Consider the following 21,135-nt stretch of genomic DNA (forward strand, 5'->3'; position numbering starts at 1 on the left):
TTTAAATTTGGATTTTTAAAGAAAATGAATATGTTCTTAATCCTAAGTATCTGTTGTTATTTTGTGAATTCTTACCTTTATAACTTCATTGTAACTTAAGGTACGAAACACTTAAGTTGTCTACTGAGCACGGTCGCCTCACAGCAGGTTCTGGGTTCGAGCCCAGCGGCCGGCGGGGGGCCTTTCTGTGCGGAGTTTGCATGTTCTCTCCGTGTCTCCATGGGTTTCCTCTGGGTGCTCCGGTTTCCCCCCACAGTCCAAAGACATGTGGTTAGGTTAATATGGGACGGCCTTGGGCTGAGGTGCCCTTGAGCGAGGCACCTAACTCCCAACTGCTCCCCGGGCGCTGTTAGCATGGCTGCCCACTGCTCTGGGTATGTGTGTGTGCTCATTGCTCACGTATGTCAATTTCACCAAACCTAGTAGAATTACTTCTCACTGTGTCACATTAATAGATAACATATTTACAAACAGTATGGAAAATAATACAGAAAGTGGGCTTTTATATAATGACATCAGTGACCATTTGCCTGTATTTATTGTCTATCACTGTAATTACTGGAAACCTAAGGATATGAATCAGCTGAAATACAAACGGGTAAGAACCGAAGAAAACATAAGGAGACTTAAGAGTGAATTACTTAAACAGAACTGGAAAGTAGTATATGAGGAAGAAGATATTGACAAAGCATACAGTGGATTTCTAAATATCTTTAAAACACTATATGATAAAACCTGTCCTGCAAGGAAATACAATGATGGACAAAAACAAGCAAATGGTCTATGGCTCACCAAAGGATTAAAAAATGCCTGTAAAAAAAAAGAACACGCTGTATAGACAATTCATAAAAAAAAGAACTTTAGAGGCAGAAATTAAATATAAAAAATACAAGAATAAATTAACCAGCATTATGAGGACATGTAAGAAGGAATATTATAATAAATTATTAGATAGTAATAAAAATAACGGGGCGGCATGGTGGTGTAGTGGTTAGCGCTGTCGCCTCACAGCAAGAAGGTCCGGGTTCGAGCCCCGTGGCCGGCGAGGGCCTTTCTGTGCGGAGTTTGCATGTTCTCCCCGTGTCCGCGTGGGTTTCCTCCGGGTGCTCCGGTTTCCCCCACAGTCCAAAGACATGCAGGTTAGGTTAACTGGTGACTCTAAATTGACCGTAGGTGTGAATGTGAGTGTGAATGGTTGTCTGTGTCTATGTGTCAGCCCTGTGATGACCTGGCGACTTGTCCAGGGTGTACCCCGCCTTTCGCCCGTAGTCAGCTGGGATAGGCTCCAGCTTGCCTGCGACCCTGTAGAAGGATAAAGCGGCTAGAGATAATGTGATGTGATGTGAGATGAGAATAAAAATAACATGAAGGGGTTATGGAATGTACTGAATAGTATTATTAGGAATGGAGCTAAAAACAAAAACACAAGCTACCCTGATCATTATATTCAGAATGACAGATCAATAAATAATATGGAAGAAGTGGTAAATGGTTTTAATAGATTCTTTGTAAATGTGGGACCAGATTTGGCAGAAAAGATTCAGGATACAGACACACCTGGAAGGGCGGAGGCTGCTCGATGGGAGAGAAATCCTAAATCTATATTCGTTGGTGCAGTTGGCATAAAAGAGGTCATAGACATTGTAAGGAGAAGTGAAAGTAAAACCTCCACTGACTGGAATGATATTGATATGAGTTTAATAAAAAAAAAGTTATTGAAGAAATTGCAGAACCATTTACTCACATATGTAATATGTCTTTTCAATCTGGTAAATTTCCAAACAACATGAAAATAGCTAAAGTTATACCTTTATATAAATGTGGGGATAGACACCATTACACAAATTACAGGCCAGTTTCTTTACTCTCTCAGTTCTCCAAGATCCTTGAAAAACTGTTTACAGCAAAACTAGACAACTTCATTGAAAAATACAAACTTTTAGCTGACAGTCAATACGGATTCCGGAAAGACAGATCAACAACCCTGGCATTAATGGAACTTATCTAGAAAATCACAAATGGTATAGACAATAAAAAACATGCTATGGGAATTTTTATAGATCTAAAGAAAGAATTTGACACAATAAATCACAACATTCTATTCAACAAATTAAAGAGGTATGGTATCAGAGGGGTTGGTTTGGACTGGGTGAGGAGCTACTTAAGCAACAGGCAGCAATTTGTAAAAATTGGAGATCACACATCTGATTATTTGCCCATAACATGTGGAGTACCGCAAGGGTCTGTCTTAGGTCCTAAACTGTTTATATTGTACATTAATGACTTATGTAATGTATCATGTATAATGAAATGCATTTTGTTTGCTGATGATACAAACATCTTTTGCACCAGGGACAATGCACAGCAGCTTATGGAAACAATCACAACCGAAATGAATAAATTAAAAAGGTGGTTTAATGTAAACAAATTGTCATTGAATTTGAGTAAAACAAAGATTATGTTATTTGGAAAATATAAGTCGAACCCTCAAGTTGAATTGAAAATTGACAACATAACCATAGAAAGAGTTTATGAAATAAAATTTCTGGGTGTGATTGTTGATCATAAAATCTGCTGGAAACCACATATTAATCATGTTAAAGCAAAAATAGCAAATACTGCAATTTTGGGGAAATCAAGACACATTCTGGACTATAAATCACTACATACTCTGTATAATGCACTCATACTTCCATATCTGAGCTACTGTGTGGAGATATGGGGTAACACCTACAAATCTAACCTGCAGCCATTATGCACATTACAAAAAAGAGCAATAAGAATCGTCAATAATACGAGATATCTTGAGCATACAAACGCATTATTCGTGAAAGCACACACTCTGAAATTGACTGATCTGGTTAAACACAAGACTGCACAAATTATGTATAAAGCAAGACATAACCTTCTTCCAGGTGAGGTACAAAATATGTTTATGGAAAGGCAGGGTGGGTATAACCTGAGAGAGGAAATGAATTTTAAGAGAGTAAATGTTAGAACAACTATGAAAAGTATGTGCATAACAGTCTGTGGGGTGCAATTGTGGAATGGTCTGGATAATGAACTCAAAAATAGCACCAACATAAAACTGTTTAAAAAATTATATAAAAACGTTACTAAAAATATATGAGAATGAGGACAGGCAGACTATATAGGTGATGATGAAATTGAGAGTAAGTCTATGACTGGTCTCCTTGTATTTAGTGTATAGCTATAGGTATGTGTATATGTATGTACTGTATAGATGTATTGTACAGTATGTGTGTATATATGCATAACATAAGTATCTGTATATATGATTTGATTTGGTCGATATTATACCATGTCGGTATGTCTTGGTATGTTGGTATGTTTTCTTTTTGTTTGTCGCTTTTGTTTTCTTTTGTATATATAGTTTATTATGGCGGAAAGTGATGTTTGATTAGCGGTGGTATAGAGGGTTAGGATTGGATAAGTTATTACTTCTTCCTAATCCTTTCTGAACATTATTATGTTAGTGCCTTGTGGCTATGCTATTCTGTTTGTTTATGACAATGTTTTGATTATTGCATTTTTTATTTAATTTTTTTAATTTTTATATCTTTCTTCTTTATTGTTCAGAATAAAGTAATCAATCAATCAATCAATCAATCAATCAATCAATCAATCAATCAATCAATCAATCAATCAATCAGTGTGTGTGTTCACTGCTTCAGATAGGTTAAATGCAGACAGGAAATTCACAAGTGCACTGTAAGAAGTCTTTCAGTGGTATTGTCCATTTTACTTTATTTTTAAAAGTATATTTATTCTAATAAATCAATTTATATTTCTTTTTTAGTTTTTTGAGTTATCTATAAGTAAAAAGTGTGAATATTTTTGTAACTCACTTTTTTTGTGATAAAATTAATTTTATTGGACTTCAACATAAATTGATTTAACAAAACTCAGTTTAAACATTTATATCAGACGTAAAACGTCACGACCCGCCCACCTGCAGCAACGGAAGAACAAGCCCAGGCAGGCAAGCTTCACTGTCGAATGTTCCTGAATGTGAAGACACATTTTTTCACGGAGCTTAAGGAAAACACTTTACCAAACTCATGTAAGTAACAATTTATATTGTTAAAAGTCAGATTTTGCTAGAATAGAATTGAGAGACAGCAGGTGGAGGGGCTGACTGGCAGAGATGAAAGATGATGAAACCTGTTTTAATTTTTTATTTTTCTGTGAGAGACTGTGGCGGGCCTAATGGGAAACACACAGTCAGTGCGTTTACATGCACACAGAGAGAATCGAATTTCTGCCGTTGCTCGACTGAAATCGAAGTTCAAAATGCCATGTATACACCTTAATTTGGCTGAAATTGAACCGAACTTGATTTCTCGCAATCGAGCTACACGACCTAGATTATGCGATTTTTGCCGAGCTACTTAGTGCATGTAAACCCTATCGAGCTACGTAGTCGAGCTACTTACTTCAGCACTGCCCCTTCCGGAAGTGGCGAGACCACAAGCGGGAAAAACAACAGCCTCGGTCGGCATGACAACGAATCATGACAACGGCATGATTTTGTGGCATTGTTTGCACTGTTAAAATTTAGCTCACTTACTGTATCACCAAATACATCTGTACAGCTGTTGCATAGCTGTGAATTGTGTACATAAACAAGTCATTGTATTTGTGTGTGTGTGTGTGTGTGTGTGTGTGTATATATATATATATATATATATATATATATATATATATATATATATATATAGTGGCGGCTGCTGGTTTTTAAAACAGGGGAAGCCCATTTTACGCATTCATCGTAAAACCTGTAGGCCGGATATCAAAGCATAGAAAGGTGTGCCCCATTAGCATAGTGAACTAGACAACCCCACCTAGTGGCAGAAAGTATTTTTGCTTGTACATTTCATGTTAAGGCCTCTGCATGCTCTTGCGACAAGGCTTTCGCAGATAGCTTTTCGCAGACAGTTGTAATTTATCGTTGAGCGGGGAGTATAGGCGTGCGCGATGTTATTCACCGGCACAACGCAAGGGGGCGCGAAGTCGCTAGGAGTAGTTGGTGGGTGTGGTTAGTGGAGTGTTTATACTCCGGTTACTTATAATGACTAGAACTTTTTTTTTTAATAAGGACTAGAACTGGAGTCGTATAGATGTACGTACTTCCTCAATCAACCGCTCTTCGTGCTGCTCCATCTTTGCTCGTGTTTTTAAAAATGCCGGTCGTGAAAACAAACCAAACCGGGAAAGTAGGAAAGCGGAAGTGCGTGTACAGCGGATGTAGAGTGGACCAATCAGAGCCCTCTTGTCTGTGACGCTGTCTGCGAGGCTTCTGCGGTGGTCACAATTTTTGGGAGGTGCGCGCAGAGCGTCTGCGAAGGTGGGGGGGCTACGCAGACACTGTCTGCGACGCTATCTGCGAGGACTGGGTTGTCAGCATAAATTGGCCTTTATAGTCTGGCTTGCCAGACTAGTGCCTCATATCCTTAATCAAAAATATCAAACATCCAAAAATCACTGGCTATTCAACGAAGAGCCTTGAACATCATACCCTGATATGCAACACAGGGTCTTTAACACAACACCCAGCTGTGCAACACATCCTTGAACATCTTCTGCAACACAGTCTGAAAATTCATAACCAGCTAGGCTATGCAACACACAGAACCTTGAATATTACCCAGGTATAACCTATAATACAGAGCCCACCATTCTCTTAACATTATTGAACAATATACACACTTCAGATTCATGAACATTATATGATGCACACTATTTATACACAAATTCTGCCTTCCGCTCCTTTTCCAGAAAATAGTCTGTGACCCTGTCATACCAGCTGGTTGTGCTTTCCAGAGACTTCACCAATTTCTTCTCAATGGCCAGCAGAGCAAGGCTACGTTTACATTACGTCGAATTAGCGGATCATCAGATTAACGTTCTTAAAACGATTCGCGTTTACACTAAAACCGTTAGCCGTGCACACAGCAACGCCAATACGCGGATACGCTAATCACATGACTTTAGACGGCGCATAACATGACCCCAGTGCATTTCAGACGGCGCGTAACATGATCCCAGTGCATTTAGGGCATGCGCAAGGCTCACCACTTGCAAGTAGAAGGATGGCAAGCCGCGCAAGGCTCACCACTTGCAAGTAGAAGGATGGCAAGCCTAATACACGGATACGCTCGGCTCCGCAGGCATCCTGCGCTCCAAATCACTCCGCCCTGAACAGCGAGTGCCCTCTGGAGGGTGCGCACTCCAGCCCTGCGCAGCTCACACAGCGCACGAGTGAAGTGCACAAGCCACGATTCGGGACTGAGCCACTGTGTGTGTGATCCCAGTGCACATCACTTATTACTTGCAAGTGGAAGGATGGCAAGCCTAAAGACAATCATAACTACACAATGGGCAGTATTTGCATCAGTATTTGCGCACACACGGACTGGCCAGCGGGAGTTTTCCCGGTGGGCCGGTGGTTCAGTGTGGGCCGGCGGAGAAAAAAAAAAAAAAAAACAGTTGCGCGCTGGCCTTTAATATGATAAGCAATGTTAACAGTTTCTTTAAGAAACTGTTAACACTGCTTATCATATTAAAGGCCAGCGCGCAACTGTAATAAGCAATGTTAACAGTTTCTTAAAGAAACTGTTAACATTGCATATCATATTAAAGGCCAGCGCGCAACTGTTTTTTTTTTCTCCGCCGGCCCACACTGAACCACCGGGAAAACTCCCGCTACTCCCGATGGCCAGTCCATGTGTGATTTGCAGTATTTTCATACTTTTATACTCTTTAATGAAAGGTGATACAAGGCGGAAGTCCGCGCCATTTTTCAGCAGTCGCCTCACATGACCAACGCCAGCGAATCAGGAAGGTGGATGTCACAGTGACGTTGTCCAATGAGACGCCAGCTAGAGCTCAGCACAGCGTATTTGCATATTCTCAATGTTTACACAGCACCGGAGCTGACACGATCTGGATTGAATACGTGGACGCTGGCGGATTCCCGTTTCCTGGCTTTTCCAGGGGGTTTAATGTAAATGGACAGTGCATCCGCGAAGAAAACGAGACAGATATGGTCTAATGTAAGACTACTTAAAGACTACTTAAACGGTGTTGGCCCATTGTCTTTCGAGTGAAAGACTTCACTCTTTTTAAACAAGAGAAGCTACGCTCTACTCCAGCTGATGTGGCGCCAATAGTTGCAACTAAAGACAGCAGCTTGTATAGCTGGGGCATTGAACTGTCCAGCTCTATGTCTTTGAAAAACAACAGAGAATCACTCAGTTTGCCCAGAGTGCCCTGCAAGTCAGTGTTTTTGTACCAAACCTGCAGCTCAGACCGTAGTCTCCCTAAATAAAAAAAATGACCATAAATTTTCTCAACACTCTGGAATGCTTCCTCTGGAAACACCATCTTCATTTCATCAAACCTTCCTGGGTTAACCAGTTCAAGGAAGCGCAGACTTTCCAGATTTGCAAAACGACGAGAAATCTGTTCAATTATGTTATCAAAGATGGCCATATACAAATTTCTGTAATGCTCCTGTGGATCTGACAACGTGGAATGGCGCTTTCTCAAGGGCACATCTCGAGGGTCTGTTGTCATATTTGCAGCTTTGACATACACAGCTTGAAAAGCCTCCTCTGACCTTTTCTGCACTGCAAAAGAAAGCAGGGCCTCTACTCTCTTTTTGCAGAAAAGGACATCCATGGCCTTGGCTTGCACAATGTCAAACACAACATCTGTCTCACAAATGATGTCATAGTAGGACTGCAGCAGGAAGGCAAACTCAAAGTCCTCCATCCTCATCACATACCCCTTGGCACAGTCAACTGTATCATCATCCATGCTTTTATCAGCAATTAAGCTGTCAAAAATCCTGATCAAAGCATCATAATTTTCAAGCACAGTGCCCACTATGCGGGAACTAAAATTCCACCTAGTAGGTGCATTTCGGGGCAGCCTTGAACATTCTGCAGATTCCAGAAAAGATGTTCTTTTAGTTGATTTTGCAAAGAATGTCGCAAACCCAGACAATGTTGCAAAAAACACTCTTGCTTGAGGTATGCATTTAGCACCCTGGGACAACACCAAGTTCAGTCTATGTGCATAACAATGCACAAACATGGCACTAGGAGCTACTGCCCTGACTCTGGCTTGCAGGCCATTGAGAGATGATGCCATAACTGCAGCCCCATCATATGTTTGTGCCACAAGTTTTTCCTCAAAATTGTAAGCATGCATATTCTGCTGCAAAACCTCAAACACAGACTGAGCATCGCGGCCTTCTGACACATCAAAAAATCCAATAAAATGCTCCTGGATTGCACCTGCCATATCCACATAGCAAACAATGACAGACATTTGGGCATGACAGGATATGTCTGTGGTCTCATCCACCTGCCAAGCAAAAAAGGGAGCAGCCTGCACTTCACTGGTTATCTCGTCAGAAACAGTGGCAGCAAGTGCATTGATCAGGTCATTTTGAATGGTGTGAGACACACCAGTAAACACAGCTGATGACTGAAAACGTGTGGCTAGGACAGAGTCATATTTTGCTAATGTTTCAGTAAATTCTCTGTAATTCCCCTTGTTGTCTGATTCATGACTCTCATTGTGCCCCCTGAATGACAGTTCCTGACGGCCAAGCAATGAGGTAACATCTATCAAACGTTTCAGGAAGGCCCTGTTTTGAGTGACTATTTCATTATGCCTTGCACACTGTATACAAGCACCTTCATCGATGGCATGTTCCACCCTGACCCTCCCCAGACAGCTAAGTCTTGCACATGAATTGACATGCTCATTGCTCGTTTCATGCCTTTTGCAAGCCCTTTTGAAATTCATCAGGTCCCCAAACCCATCTTTTGACCAAACTAAATTTCCCTGAGAGGGCTTCATCAAAAGACATGGCCAACAGTACATTTTATTAGTCACAGGAGACCCAGTCAACCAGTTCACGTTTTCATACCAAGACACCTGAAAAGACCTGTTATGACCTGCTGATTTTTGAATGAGATTAAGCTTGGGCTTTGGTCTGCCTTGCTCTTTAATTCTCACTTTCTCCTCATATGGCAGCGTGTCAAAACGTTTTGACAAAAGCATGTCCACGACATTTGCCATTATAGCAGATAGATACCAGCTGTAGCAGCTAGCACTGCAGATCCCAATAAGGCTCAAGCTAGCCTACAACCTTGAACTACAAATTAAATAAACGAGTGAATTCACGAATTTAAAAAAAAATTCACGAATGATCAAACTGATAGAATGGATGAAAGTTAACGGAGCACAACGAGTAATATTTACATTTATTTACAGAGTAATGTACAGAGACATCAATGAGAAGAAACGTTTATATGAAAAGAAATTCGGACAGCACTTTGGCACATGACTACACTTTATCGACATCCGCTAGGGACTGATCATGCTTCCGTGTTCCTCGCCGACGCCAAAGTACAGAGCCCGCCCTCCTCATGTCTTTCAAACACTACCTCCAATAATCCTTCATCAGCCTGGCTTCTTGCCCCTCCCACTGTCTCGTTTAGTCCCAGAGAAGCCCGGCTTCCCTGGAAGTGACGATTTTGTCGATTTTAACCAATAACAACTAGCCGAAATTGGCTGTTCAGAGCCCTCTCATAGACTGCAACGGATACCCGGCTGCCAGCGCATAGAGCCCATTGAAATAAGAAAGGTTACAGCCAGTGTTGCCAGATTGGGCGGTTTTAAGTGCATTTTGGAGGGTTTTGAACATATTTTGGCTGGAAAACGTCAGCAGTATCTGGCAACGCTGGTTACAGCCTGGCAGCAAAGGTGATTCTCGTAGCGAACTGAAAGTTCATCAGACATCACTCAAATAAGTTACAGGATAGTTATGAACGTAAATACAATCTTGGGCATATATTATGTTATGCAAGTTATTGTTTTAAATGAGAATTCAACGTCGTAGACACCGCAGTTTGGGGAGAGAATTTTAGGGGAAGCTCGGCTTCCCTTGTTGTCTCTGAGAAATTGCCCCTGATATATATATATATATATATATATATATATATATATATATATATATATATATATATATATATACAACCCCGATTCCAAAAAAGTTGGGACAAAGTACAAATTGTAAATAAAAACAGAATGCAATGATGTGGAAGTTTCAAAATTCCATATTTTATTCAGAATAGAACATAGATGACATATCAAATGTTTAAACTGAGAAAATGTATCATTTAAAGAGAAAAATTAGGTGATTTTAAATTTCATGACAACAACACATCTCAAAAAAGTTGGGACAAGGCCATGTTTACCACTGTGAGACATCCCCTTTTCTCTTTACAACAGTCTGTAAACGTCTGGGGACTGAGGAGACAAGTTGCTCAAGTTTAGGGATAGGAATGTTAACCCATTCTTGTCTAATGTAGGATTCTAGTTGCTCAACTGTCTTAGGTCTTTTTTGTCATATCTTCCGTTTTATGATGCGGCAAATGTTTTCTATGGGTGAAAGATCTGGACTGCAGGCTGGCCAGTTCAGTACCCGGACCCTTCTTCTACGCAGCCATGATGCTGTAATTGATGCAGTATGTGGTTTGGCATTGTCATGTTGGAAAATGCAAGGTCTTCCCTGAAAGAGACGTTGTCTGGATGGGAGCATATGTTGCTTTAGAAGCTGGATATACCTTTCAGCATTGATGGTGTCTTTCCGGATGTGTAAGCTGCCCATGCCACACGCACTAATGCAACTCCATACCATCAGAGATGCAGGCTTCTGAACTGAGTGCTGATAACAACTTGGGTCGTCCTTCTCCTCTTTAGTCCGAATGACACGGCGTCCCTGATTTCCATAAAGAACTTCAAATTTAGATTCGTCTGACCACAGAACAGTTTTCCACTTTGCCACAGTCCATTTTAAATGAGCCTTGGCTCAGAGAAAACATCTGCGCTTCTGGATCATGTTTAGATACGGCTTCTTCTTTGAACTATAGAGTTTTAGCTGGCAACGGCGGATGGCACGATGAATTGTGCTCACAGATAATGTTCTCTGGAAATATTCCTGAGCCCATTTTGTGATTTCCAATACAGAAGCATGCCTGTATGTGATGCAGTGCCGTTTAAGGGCCCGAAGATCACGGGCACCCAGTATGGTTTTCCGGCCTTGACCCTTATGCACAGAGATTTTTCCAGATTCTCTGAATCTGTTGATGATATTATGCACTGTAGATGATGATATGTTCAAACTCTTTGCAATTTTACACTGTTGAACTCCTTTCTGATACTGCTCCACTATTTGTCAGCGCAGAATTAGGGGGATTGGCGATCCTCTTCCCATCTTTACTTCTGAGAGCCGCTGCCACTCCAAGATGCTCTTTTTATACCCAGTCATGTTAATGACCTATTGCCAATTGACCTAATGAGTTGCAATTTGGTCCTCCAGCTGTTCCTTTTTTGTACCTTTAACTTTTCCAGCCTCTTATTGCCCCTGTCCCAACTTTTTTGAGATGTGTTGCTGTCATGAAATTTCAAATGAGCCAATATTTGGCATGAAATTTCAAAATGTCTCACTTTCGACATTTGATATGTTGTCTATGTTCTATTGTGAATACAATATCAGTTTTTGAGATTTGTAAATTATTGCATTCTGTTTTTATTTACAATTTGTACTTTGTCCCAACTTTTTTGGAATCGGGGTTGTATATATATATATGTCCAACATCTGAAGAATGTCAATAAAAACAAAACAATTGAACTTTTTGTGTGTTTATTAAGACATAAGTTAAATTGTAAGCAAAAAAAAATATTTTTTTGTAAGCAAAAAATGGACTTTAGAAAAATATACAATTGTGCAAAATAAGTTGTCTTACAAAACAGTGGTCTGCGCAGGACAGTTTGTAGCCATACAGTCTGTTAGAGCAAGCCTAACAGCTTGAGCACGGAACTTGTGAACACGGAACTGCCAGTGTTGCCAGATTGGGCGGTTTTAAGTGCATTTTGGCGGATTTTAACACGTTTTTGGGCTGGAAAACGTCAGCAGTATCTGGCAACACTGCTGATTACTTTGTTTATACTCTTGAATAGCTCTTCTTCATGATGACAACCGGAAGTGTACCAACACGATGGGGCGTGTAGCGCCACCTGTGGCTCGGGTGCACAATGTACCTCACACAATAGCTCGATTTCCTTGTGTGCATGTAGGATTGGATTTCTCTGGCACCCCTGCTGGGACCCTTAGCTCGATTACCGTCAGCAGCTCGATTTGGATGTGCATGTAAACGCACTGAGTGCGTTTACATGCACATAGAGAAAATCGAATTTCTGCCGTTGCTCGACTGAAATCAAAGTTCTAAATGGCATGGAAACACCTTAGCTAGGCTGAAATTGAACCGAACTTGATTTCTCGTAATCGAGCTACACGACCTAGATTATGCGATTTTTGCCGAGCTACTTAGTGCATGTAAACCCTATCGAGCTAGCCTGGGAAATCCCATGCTGCTTTGCACAATCGTTCCGATCTGAAAAGACAGCATGGAAACTATGGTCTAAAGGCTCGCCTGAGTTAGGGAGCCAATCAGAGAGTGGGGAGGGGTGGAAAGACGGTGACGTGTACTACTCGACAAACGGAAGCTTGTAGTTTATTTGGGACTGTTTACGGATCACATTTAACATGGCGGCGAGCGATACAAACCAAACTTTCAATCAAGCTTTGTCTTGCACAAACGGCAGTAATTGTTCGGTGCCATTGTTTTCCTATTTTTGTTTTGCCTTCTCTTTCTCTTTCCTTCTCTTCTTCGCCTCTTCGTCTTCTTCGTCGCTCTAACTACGTCATCGGGTACAACTGCCATGATTGGCCATGGGCTACGTATACGCCAAATGATAGACATTCTCAACGTCCAATAAACGGCCATTGACAATCGTAAACCACACCTCCCCTCCGAGAAATTCAATAGGCGGATTCCAGACCATATTTCACTTGTGATATGGTCTGGTGTTAACCAGACTACTGTCGAGCTACTCACTTCAGCACTGCCCCTTCCGGAAGTGACGAGTGACGAGACCACAAGCGGGAAACACAACAGCCTCGGTCGAAAAAAAAAACAAAAAACAGCCTCGGTCGGCATGACACGTCACCTTAGCCGCCCACTTTATTAGGAACACTTCTGTTCGTACATACAAACTACAAACACTCTTCTTAGAGTTTAGAGTTTATTTTATTTTTAAAAGGGACAGTGTACAAATTAAACATTATCCTTGTGGTAAGGACAGATGTCTGTACCAGGTTATAGCAGTACATGCTAATTTCCACCTGTAGTCCCTTTGTTTATACTCTTGAATAGCTCTTCTTCATGACGACAACCGGAAGTGTACCAACACGATGGGGCATGTATAGTGTTGCCACCTGTCCCGGTTTTTCCTGATTGTCCTGGATTTTCATGGTCTGTCCCGGAAAAAAAAAAAAATCCGGGACACTGAATGTCCCGGTTTTTTGTACATGATGGGCAAAATGTGTATTTCAACTTGCGAGCCAGCTGAGAACCAGTTTGCTTTTCCGTAGCTCGCCGTGCTAAGCGGAGGCACGTCATTACGTTGCTGAATACGTCATTACGTCGCTGTATACATCAGTTACGTCGCTGTATACGTCAGTTACGGCGCTACGTTTACATAAACCTTGGCGCGAATATCAAAGCAAAAACAACACGGAAGAAGCAGCAACAACAACAATAATAATGGATGACTTCACGTTTGTACAGCTGCTGCTTCTCGTCGCTTAAAAATGGTGATCTTTCGCGGTCTTGTTATTGTTGTTGGTTTTATCAACTCCGCCCCCTCGCTGACGTAAGCTGTTCTTTCCTCTGGCCCAGCAGAGAGTTTTTTTTTTTTTTTGGCCCAGCAGAGAGTTGGTGCTAGCCTGGAACCAGTTTTTCTGGCCCCAGAGCCAGTTCTTTGTCAGTGGAAACAGAAAACCCGGTTCCAAACTAAGCACTGGCCCCGAACCAGCCCTGGAACTGCTTTGGTGGAAAAGGGGCAATGGAGGATGCTTGGACTGATAAAAGAAACAGACTCTCTGTTGCAATGGTGAAGGCTGAGCTTCAAGTCAGGCTAAATTTTCAGTTGTCCTCAAGACATTCATTGAAAATCAGCCAGGACTCATAGCAGCAGCAAAGAAAAACACCAAATATAAATGGAAGATTAGGTAAGGTTTTGGTGAATTAAATGAAATCCAAATAGTCTTATCTGCCTACTCCTGTATGTACTGTATGTGCCCAGTTATATCAGTTACATGTCCTCCTATGTATTTGTTTAGCCAAGAGCAGCAAGCAGCAGAGGCACAGGCAAGCACAAGCAAAGCACACACCACACTCTAAGCAATCAGGTAAGCTGTTGGACACTACACCTTACATTGTTACATTCAGGTATTCTTAGATACAATGAAAAATTAGATTATTTATTTTTATTCCACATAAGCAAATAAACAGAACTTAATTATGTATTCCCCGTTTACCTGTGCCCACTACTGCCCCCAGGTGTCCACAACCAAAAACTGTTGGAAATAAACCAAAATAATGAAGACCTGCTATATTATGTAAAGCAATTAACTAAACAAATAACTAGCAAAAGCGTCATTTTTACTAATTAGAGCAATACAATTTCAGCGTAGAAGGGGTGATTTTTGTCTTGGGTTAGATGTGCGAAGGGCGCCATTGCTTACAAGCAAAAAGGGTCGATTGGATGGTTGAAATGTCCAGGATTTTTGTCAGACACAGGTGGCAACCCTAGGCATGTAGCACCACCTGTGGCTCGGGTGCACAATGCACCTCACACAATAGCTCGATTTCCTTGCGTGCATGTAGGATTGGATTTCTCTGGCACCCCTGCTGGGACCCTTTGCTCGATTACCGACAGCAGCTCGATTTGGATGTGCATGTAAACGTACTGACTGAGGTTGCTGTATGGTATTTTTGTAGGCCAACCCGGAAGTTAGCATCACCCTGGCTCATTTTGACAGGAAGTCAGTTGGGTTTTTACATCATGTTTTGGATATTGCCTTAGAAAATAAGCTCTGTGTGTCACATAAATCATTCTTTAATGTCTTGTTCAGCAGGATAATCTTCACAAATGAGTATATTAGGGTGTAAAAAACTGATCTTTATAAGGGCTCTCATCAGGCTTATATATCCAAGAGGTTAGAGATGAACCATAACTTGTCTTTTTTCCCTCTGTCTCTCTCCAGTGACAGATGGGATGGCCCTATTTCAACATATACACACTGAAAGACACTAATGTGAAGGTGTTCTGCTTGTGAATTGTTACAGAAGTACAGATCATCTTAATGTTAAATTGTTTTAGTAAGAAACTGTACTGTGAATGTTCTAAGTAAAACTTGTGATGCTGAGGTCATGCATTCTTTTATGCACTAAATACTGATGTTCTTGACTGTTAATACTGTCCAGCTTATTGGCATGGTTTGGATATGGCTTGTGAAAATGTTTTAATAATATGTATATGGTTAAAAAAAGAAAACTGTATTGTGAAGGAGTTCTACGCAGCACTTTAAAAAGTTGAGGTCATGCATTCTATGCACTAAATATGGATGTTGACTGTTCATACTGTCCAGCTCATTGCCACTGTTTTGATATGGTAATGATTTAATAAAGGTTGGAATTTGATATGTCTTGATTTTTTTATTATTATGCTAACTAATTATTTTAAGCAGTTTCCATTTTCAAAACAAAGAAAGGGTGAATTGGTCAAAATTAATAAAATAGAGTACAAAAATTATTTTTTCATTTAAATGTTACTTATTTTAATTAAGTCTTGTGTGTTTAATATGCTGATGTTTTTTGCATTGATTTTAATCAATTTCTTGGCTTTTTCTGTAAACGCAACTTAATCTTTTTGCATACATCTAAATGCATATTATTAAGTTCTCCTTACTCAAAAATACCATTAGTTGACTAAACTTACAAAAAGTGGTTGGAAAATGTTGCCTTATTTTTACTGATTTAGATCTAGGCAACAGTTTTTGCAGTGTGTATGATGAATAAAGTTGTCCTTTCTTTCTTTCTTTCTTTCTTTCTTTCTTTCTTTCTTTCTTTCTTTCTTTCTTTCTTTCTTTCTTTCTTTCTTTCTTTCTTTCTTTCTTTCTTGTCTTTCTTTCTTTCTGTCTTTCTTGGAGGCTAATGCACCTAATAAGTAAATAAAAACTTATCGTCTCCACTTTAAACATTAGATTTAGTATATGAGCTAAATTGGTAGCTTTAGACTTCCATTTCTGTTAGCTATACCTCCAGCGACTTGGCAAAATGGCAGCCAAGCGCTTCATCATAAGTGAGGAAGAATCGCAAATGATGAAAGAAAATGCTGTTCCTAAAACCACTAAAGCTGCTACGAAATTTGGTCTAAAACTATTCAAAGGTAAGGCAGAATTGTGATTTATTTTATCTATTTCAAAACAAAGTATTTTATGTGAGTTGGCATAGATAAGTGACACAAGCTTGTGCATATTACATTTGCATGTCACTCTTGAAGCTTGAAATAAATGATTTTTTAATACAAATTTAAAAAAAAAATAATCACCTTTGTATTTATACTAAAACAATTATCCACCTCAGGCTCAGTGAATATCAGTGAATAATAACCTTGACTTCATCTCGGTTATTACTCACCGATATTCACGTCACCTTCAGTGAATAATTGTTAACTGTAATGCACTGCTTCACATCTGAAGTTTAAGGTCTTCAAAATCTATAAGTAATCCTTCAATACATTTAGGAAAACATGTTGTTATCCAGTTTTCCTCCATGGATAGTGCATTTGATAAATAAGTAGAGATAGTGCTACATACTGAAAGAATAACAGGTCTTGATGGATACAATCACAGGTAATGATACGTACAATAATAGGTACCATGCATACAATAATAAGTATGGGGAGGTAACAGGTAATGACATGTACATTAACAGGTAATAACACATACACTCAGCACCACACATGGCATAAATATATAAACATGTCATTTCTACTTGGCCTTAACTATCTGTAGCTCTACAGTACTTCATGGAGGAGATTACGGTTCTAAAGTGGACTTTCTGATAACAGCCAGCTCCAAAATTATTGGCACCCATTAAAAAGGGCAGAGGAAAATTACAGAATGGTCATTGCGTACAAAAGTTGATTGCATGTTTTAAAATGCTTCTTTTTGGATAGAAAGGTTTCTTAAGTGTTGTGAATGAGTAGTGTGTGAAACATTGTCTGACAGTGAGTTTTTCTGGTGTAGGGTTCTACAAAGAACCTTAAAGCATCAACCAAAGAAGCCTTGAGGGTTTTAGATTGACGGAGAAAAAAGTATCATTTATTGTGTGTGTGTGTGTGTGTGTGTGTGTGTGTGTGTGTGTGTGTGTCGTACCTGAGCCACCACATGTACTCGTACTCATAGGGGAAGAAGCTGTTAGGATCATCGCAGCAGTACTTGACATCGTTGAAGCCACAACAGTACACGGCGTGTGCGTCTCCTCCCGGTCTCGGGCAGGTGAACGAGCTGATAAACTCACGCTCTGCGTTGTAGTAGCCAGTGCATTCTGCACTCACGCTCATGCTGCTGACCGGTGCGCGTGAAGGAGGGGAAGGAGGAAGAGTGCAAAACATCAAAAGCACGAAAGAGCAGATCAGATCAGATCAAAGGCTCAGAACGGCTGTGCTGTGTGTGTTTAAACAGAGCGTGAAGCAGAACAAGGAGGAGAGAGGGAGGAAAAGAAGGAAAGAAGCAGGGTGTGCACTTGTAGATTCTCTCTCTCTCTCTCTCCCCTCCCACTTTCTCCTTCCTCTTTTTTGTCAGCCCCTTTCATGTTTGTTTCTTTTCTTTCACTCTATCCTCCTCTCTCCATCACTTTGTTTTCTCTTTCTCCTTCCTCCATCTCTATCTATCCACATCTCTTGCTCCTCTCTTTTCTTCTTATTTTTCCTTCCTTTTTCCCTCTTTCTTTTTTCTTTCCTCTTTCTTCTCTAAATCTCCCTCCATCTCATTTCATCTTAACGGTAACTGGTTGCTAGACTTCCTCTCTGAGAGACCGCAATCAGTAAGGATCGGCAACAAGGCATCAGCCACCATCATATTAAGCACAGAGCCCCCCAAGGGTGTGTGCTCAGTCCCCTGCTGTTCACCTTACTGACCTATGACTGTGTAATTAAATTACAAAAGTGAGGTGAACCAACCTGATGCATGAATAACAATCTCTCCCTAAATGTGGAAAAAACAAAAGAGATTGTTATGGACTTCTGGAAAGCCCGCACCCAGCACCCCCTGCTGTCCCTCAGTGGAATTGCTGTGGAACAGGTGAGCAGGACCAAATTCCTGGGGGTGCACATCACAGTGGACCTTGCCTGTAAGAACAACACTGCATCACTGGTCAAGAAAGCCCAGCAACACCTCTATTTTCTCTGGAAGCTGAAGAGAGCCAGAGCCCCAATACCCATCATGCATGCTTTCTACTGCAGCACCATTGACAGCATTCTGACCAGCTGCATCACTGTGTGGTTTGGAAGCTGAACAGCTGCCAATTGTAAGACCCTGCAGTGCATAGTGAATGCAACTGAGAAAATCATTTTGTGATTTTTTTGTGGCTCAAAAGCGCAAGGCGCAACGGCAGAAAGCCCAACGTGACAAAGCTCTATTGAGCAATATACCAAAACTAACAGGGTTTTTTAAACCTAATGAAACCCAACTGGCACAGTGATGCATTCTGACCAGCTGCATCACTGTGTGGTTTGGAAGCTGAACAGCTGCCAATTGTAAGACCCTGCAGTGCATAGTGAATGCAACTGAGAAAATCATTGGTGCCTTACTATCCCTTCTCCTGGACATCTACAACACCCATGCCTGGATCACCGCACAGGCTTCATATGGCTTCAGCCTAGGGGCCCCCACGCCCCCCGCCTCGCAGGGGGGCCCCCAATTGGTCAAAAAAACAAACAAACTTCATATTCATTGGCTCAAAATGAATATTTAAATAAACGGACGCTGATTGGGTGAGGCAAATCCGCCTTCCATATATAAACATTAGACGTCACGCACGACATCACTCCACAGTTGAACAGTGAACATGTGTGACAGAAAATATGAGAGCGGTGCTCAAAAGCGCAAGGCGCAACGGCAGAAAGCCCAACATGACAAAGCTCTATTGAGCAATATACCAAAACTAACAGGGTTTTTTAAACCTAATGAAACCCAACTGGCAAGTGCAAGTCATCATGACACTAGCATTTAATAATGTTTATATAATGTTAATATATATATAATTATATAATATAATGATATAATGTTTAATAAGTTTAATAATGAAAAAAAAACCTTTAAAATGTAGAAAATAGACAGTTCTTTACAGGTAGATGGGATAAGATGGTGGTGGCCGGGGGGACCTACAGCAACTTGTAGCCTAGGGGCCCCTGGCCATGTTAATCCGGCCCTGACAACACCCGCCTAGCTCGCAAAGCCATCAGCACTGTGAGTGACTCCACCCACCCTTCATACACCTTATTCTGTCTCCTGCCTTCTATAGACCCCTTGCACATGACGTCACACGTCACGTGATAATTACACCTGGGGGTCAAACAGACACCGTCTTTCATGTAAGCAAGGTTTAATCTGTCTTCAATATGGTTTATTTTTGCGCTGTTTTTGGTTGTTCAAATTGAGAAAAACGAATTACCGCCTCCCCGCTATCAAGAAAAGTGTTAACAAAGAGAAGCAAATGCTTCAAGAGCAATGAAGAAATGAGTGGTTAAAGAGAATATGATAAGAGGAGCTAAGCCTGAAAACTCTAGATACATTTGTGATTGTATTTAAAATGTATTTTTAAATACACTGTAAAAATAATTTGTTGTGTTAATGTAAAAAAAGTGATTAACCTGGTTGCCTTAAAATTTCAAGTTTGTTGAAACTCATATAGTAAGTTAGCATAATGCAACTTGGTTGCCTCATTATGCTAACTTATGAGTTTTAATGAACTCAAAATTTTAAGGCAACCAGGTTACTCACTTTTTTAAATTAACATAACAAATTATTTTTTATAGTGTAATAGAAAGTCAGACGTGAGTAAGAGTTTGCTTAAAGCATATACGCAGAGCCATGGCCTCACTTTCGCTTATAAATGCCTTGAGACCTCAAGAATGGCACAGGAATAGTTTTAAGCATGAACAATAAATCTAATATAGTAATTTTTACGATTAAAGTGATTTATATATCACTGTAAAAAAAAAGTGACCATCTCAACTTAAATTTTCTAGGCAACATGATGCAAGAGAATTTTGTGTTGAGATGGTCAACAACAAAAGGTAAGTTGGTTGAACTCAAATTTAAACACGAAAATCCTTCTTAAGTTAACAAAGATCCTTGTTAAGTCAACAAGGATTTCTGAGTTGAAATTTGAGTTCAACCAACGTACTATTTGTTGTTGACCATCTCAACTCAAAATTCTCTTGCATCATGTTGCCTAGAAAATTTGAGTTTACATTTGATTTCAACCAACGTATTTTTGCTGTTACCCAAATTAGGTTACTCTTCTTATAATAACAAATAAATGTTTGCTATAATAACATGTATTTCTACATTTCATATGATGTTTTTTTCAAGTTACTTGTACCTTAAAACATACAATAAATCACTGGCGCAAAAAAGACACAAATAATTGTCAAAGGAAAACACTTTTATTTGTAAGACTGTGTCTCTTGCAAATGAAAAAGAATTCTGCAATGTGCAGGAAAAAAGTGATCCACTTCCAGACAGATTGCTACATGTCAATCTCACATTTCAATTTTAGAATGAAGAACTAAAGACCTTTGTTGAAATTTACCTGAACATTAAAGTCAAGTTGGATTACAGACTATAATTTGAAATTTTGAACACATTTGTTGAATGAGTCTTTCACAAGTGTTCTGGAGTAAACTGACATTTATACCACAATAAAAAAGGGGCTCAGGCTGCATCACAAACAAGTGCTCAGGCTCCATCAGCTACTTGCACTTGACAAAATAAACTAACTGTGACTGCTGTGTCAATTTCAAAATTCAATTTTACTACAAAAAACTAAAAAAAAAAAAACTTAAACCTTTACCTGAGTATTCAAATCAAGTTAACCTTCACAGCTGAGCGTCAGT

General features: G+C 40.2%; 1 protein-coding gene and 1 long non-coding RNA gene across 2 annotated transcripts in view; one reads left to right on the top strand and one right to left on the bottom strand.

The window, feature by feature from the left end:
* LOC132895918 (protein shisa-like-2A) overlaps window positions 1-17,577 on the bottom strand; it is a 58,893-nt gene extending 41,316 nt beyond the window's left edge. The window contains exon 1 of the mRNA XM_060936660.1: window positions 17,390-17,577. Within this exon, the coding sequence (XP_060792643.1) occupies window positions 17,390-17,577 (188 nt within the window). The remainder of the gene's footprint in view (window positions 1-17,389) is intronic.
* Window positions 4,001-15,650, top strand: LOC132896745 (uncharacterized). The gene is made up of 3 exons (XR_009656155.1): window positions 4,001-4,084; window positions 14,288-14,356; window positions 15,215-15,650. It is a non-coding gene; the product is annotated as an uncharacterized LOC132896745 (long non-coding RNA).
* Window positions 17,578-21,135: the final 3,558 nt, after the last annotated feature.

Source organism: Neoarius graeffei, chromosome 13 (genome assembly GCF_027579695.1).
Source record: "Neoarius graeffei isolate fNeoGra1 chromosome 13, fNeoGra1.pri, whole genome shotgun sequence".
NCBI lineage: Eukaryota > Metazoa > Chordata > Actinopteri > Siluriformes > Ariidae > Neoarius > Neoarius graeffei.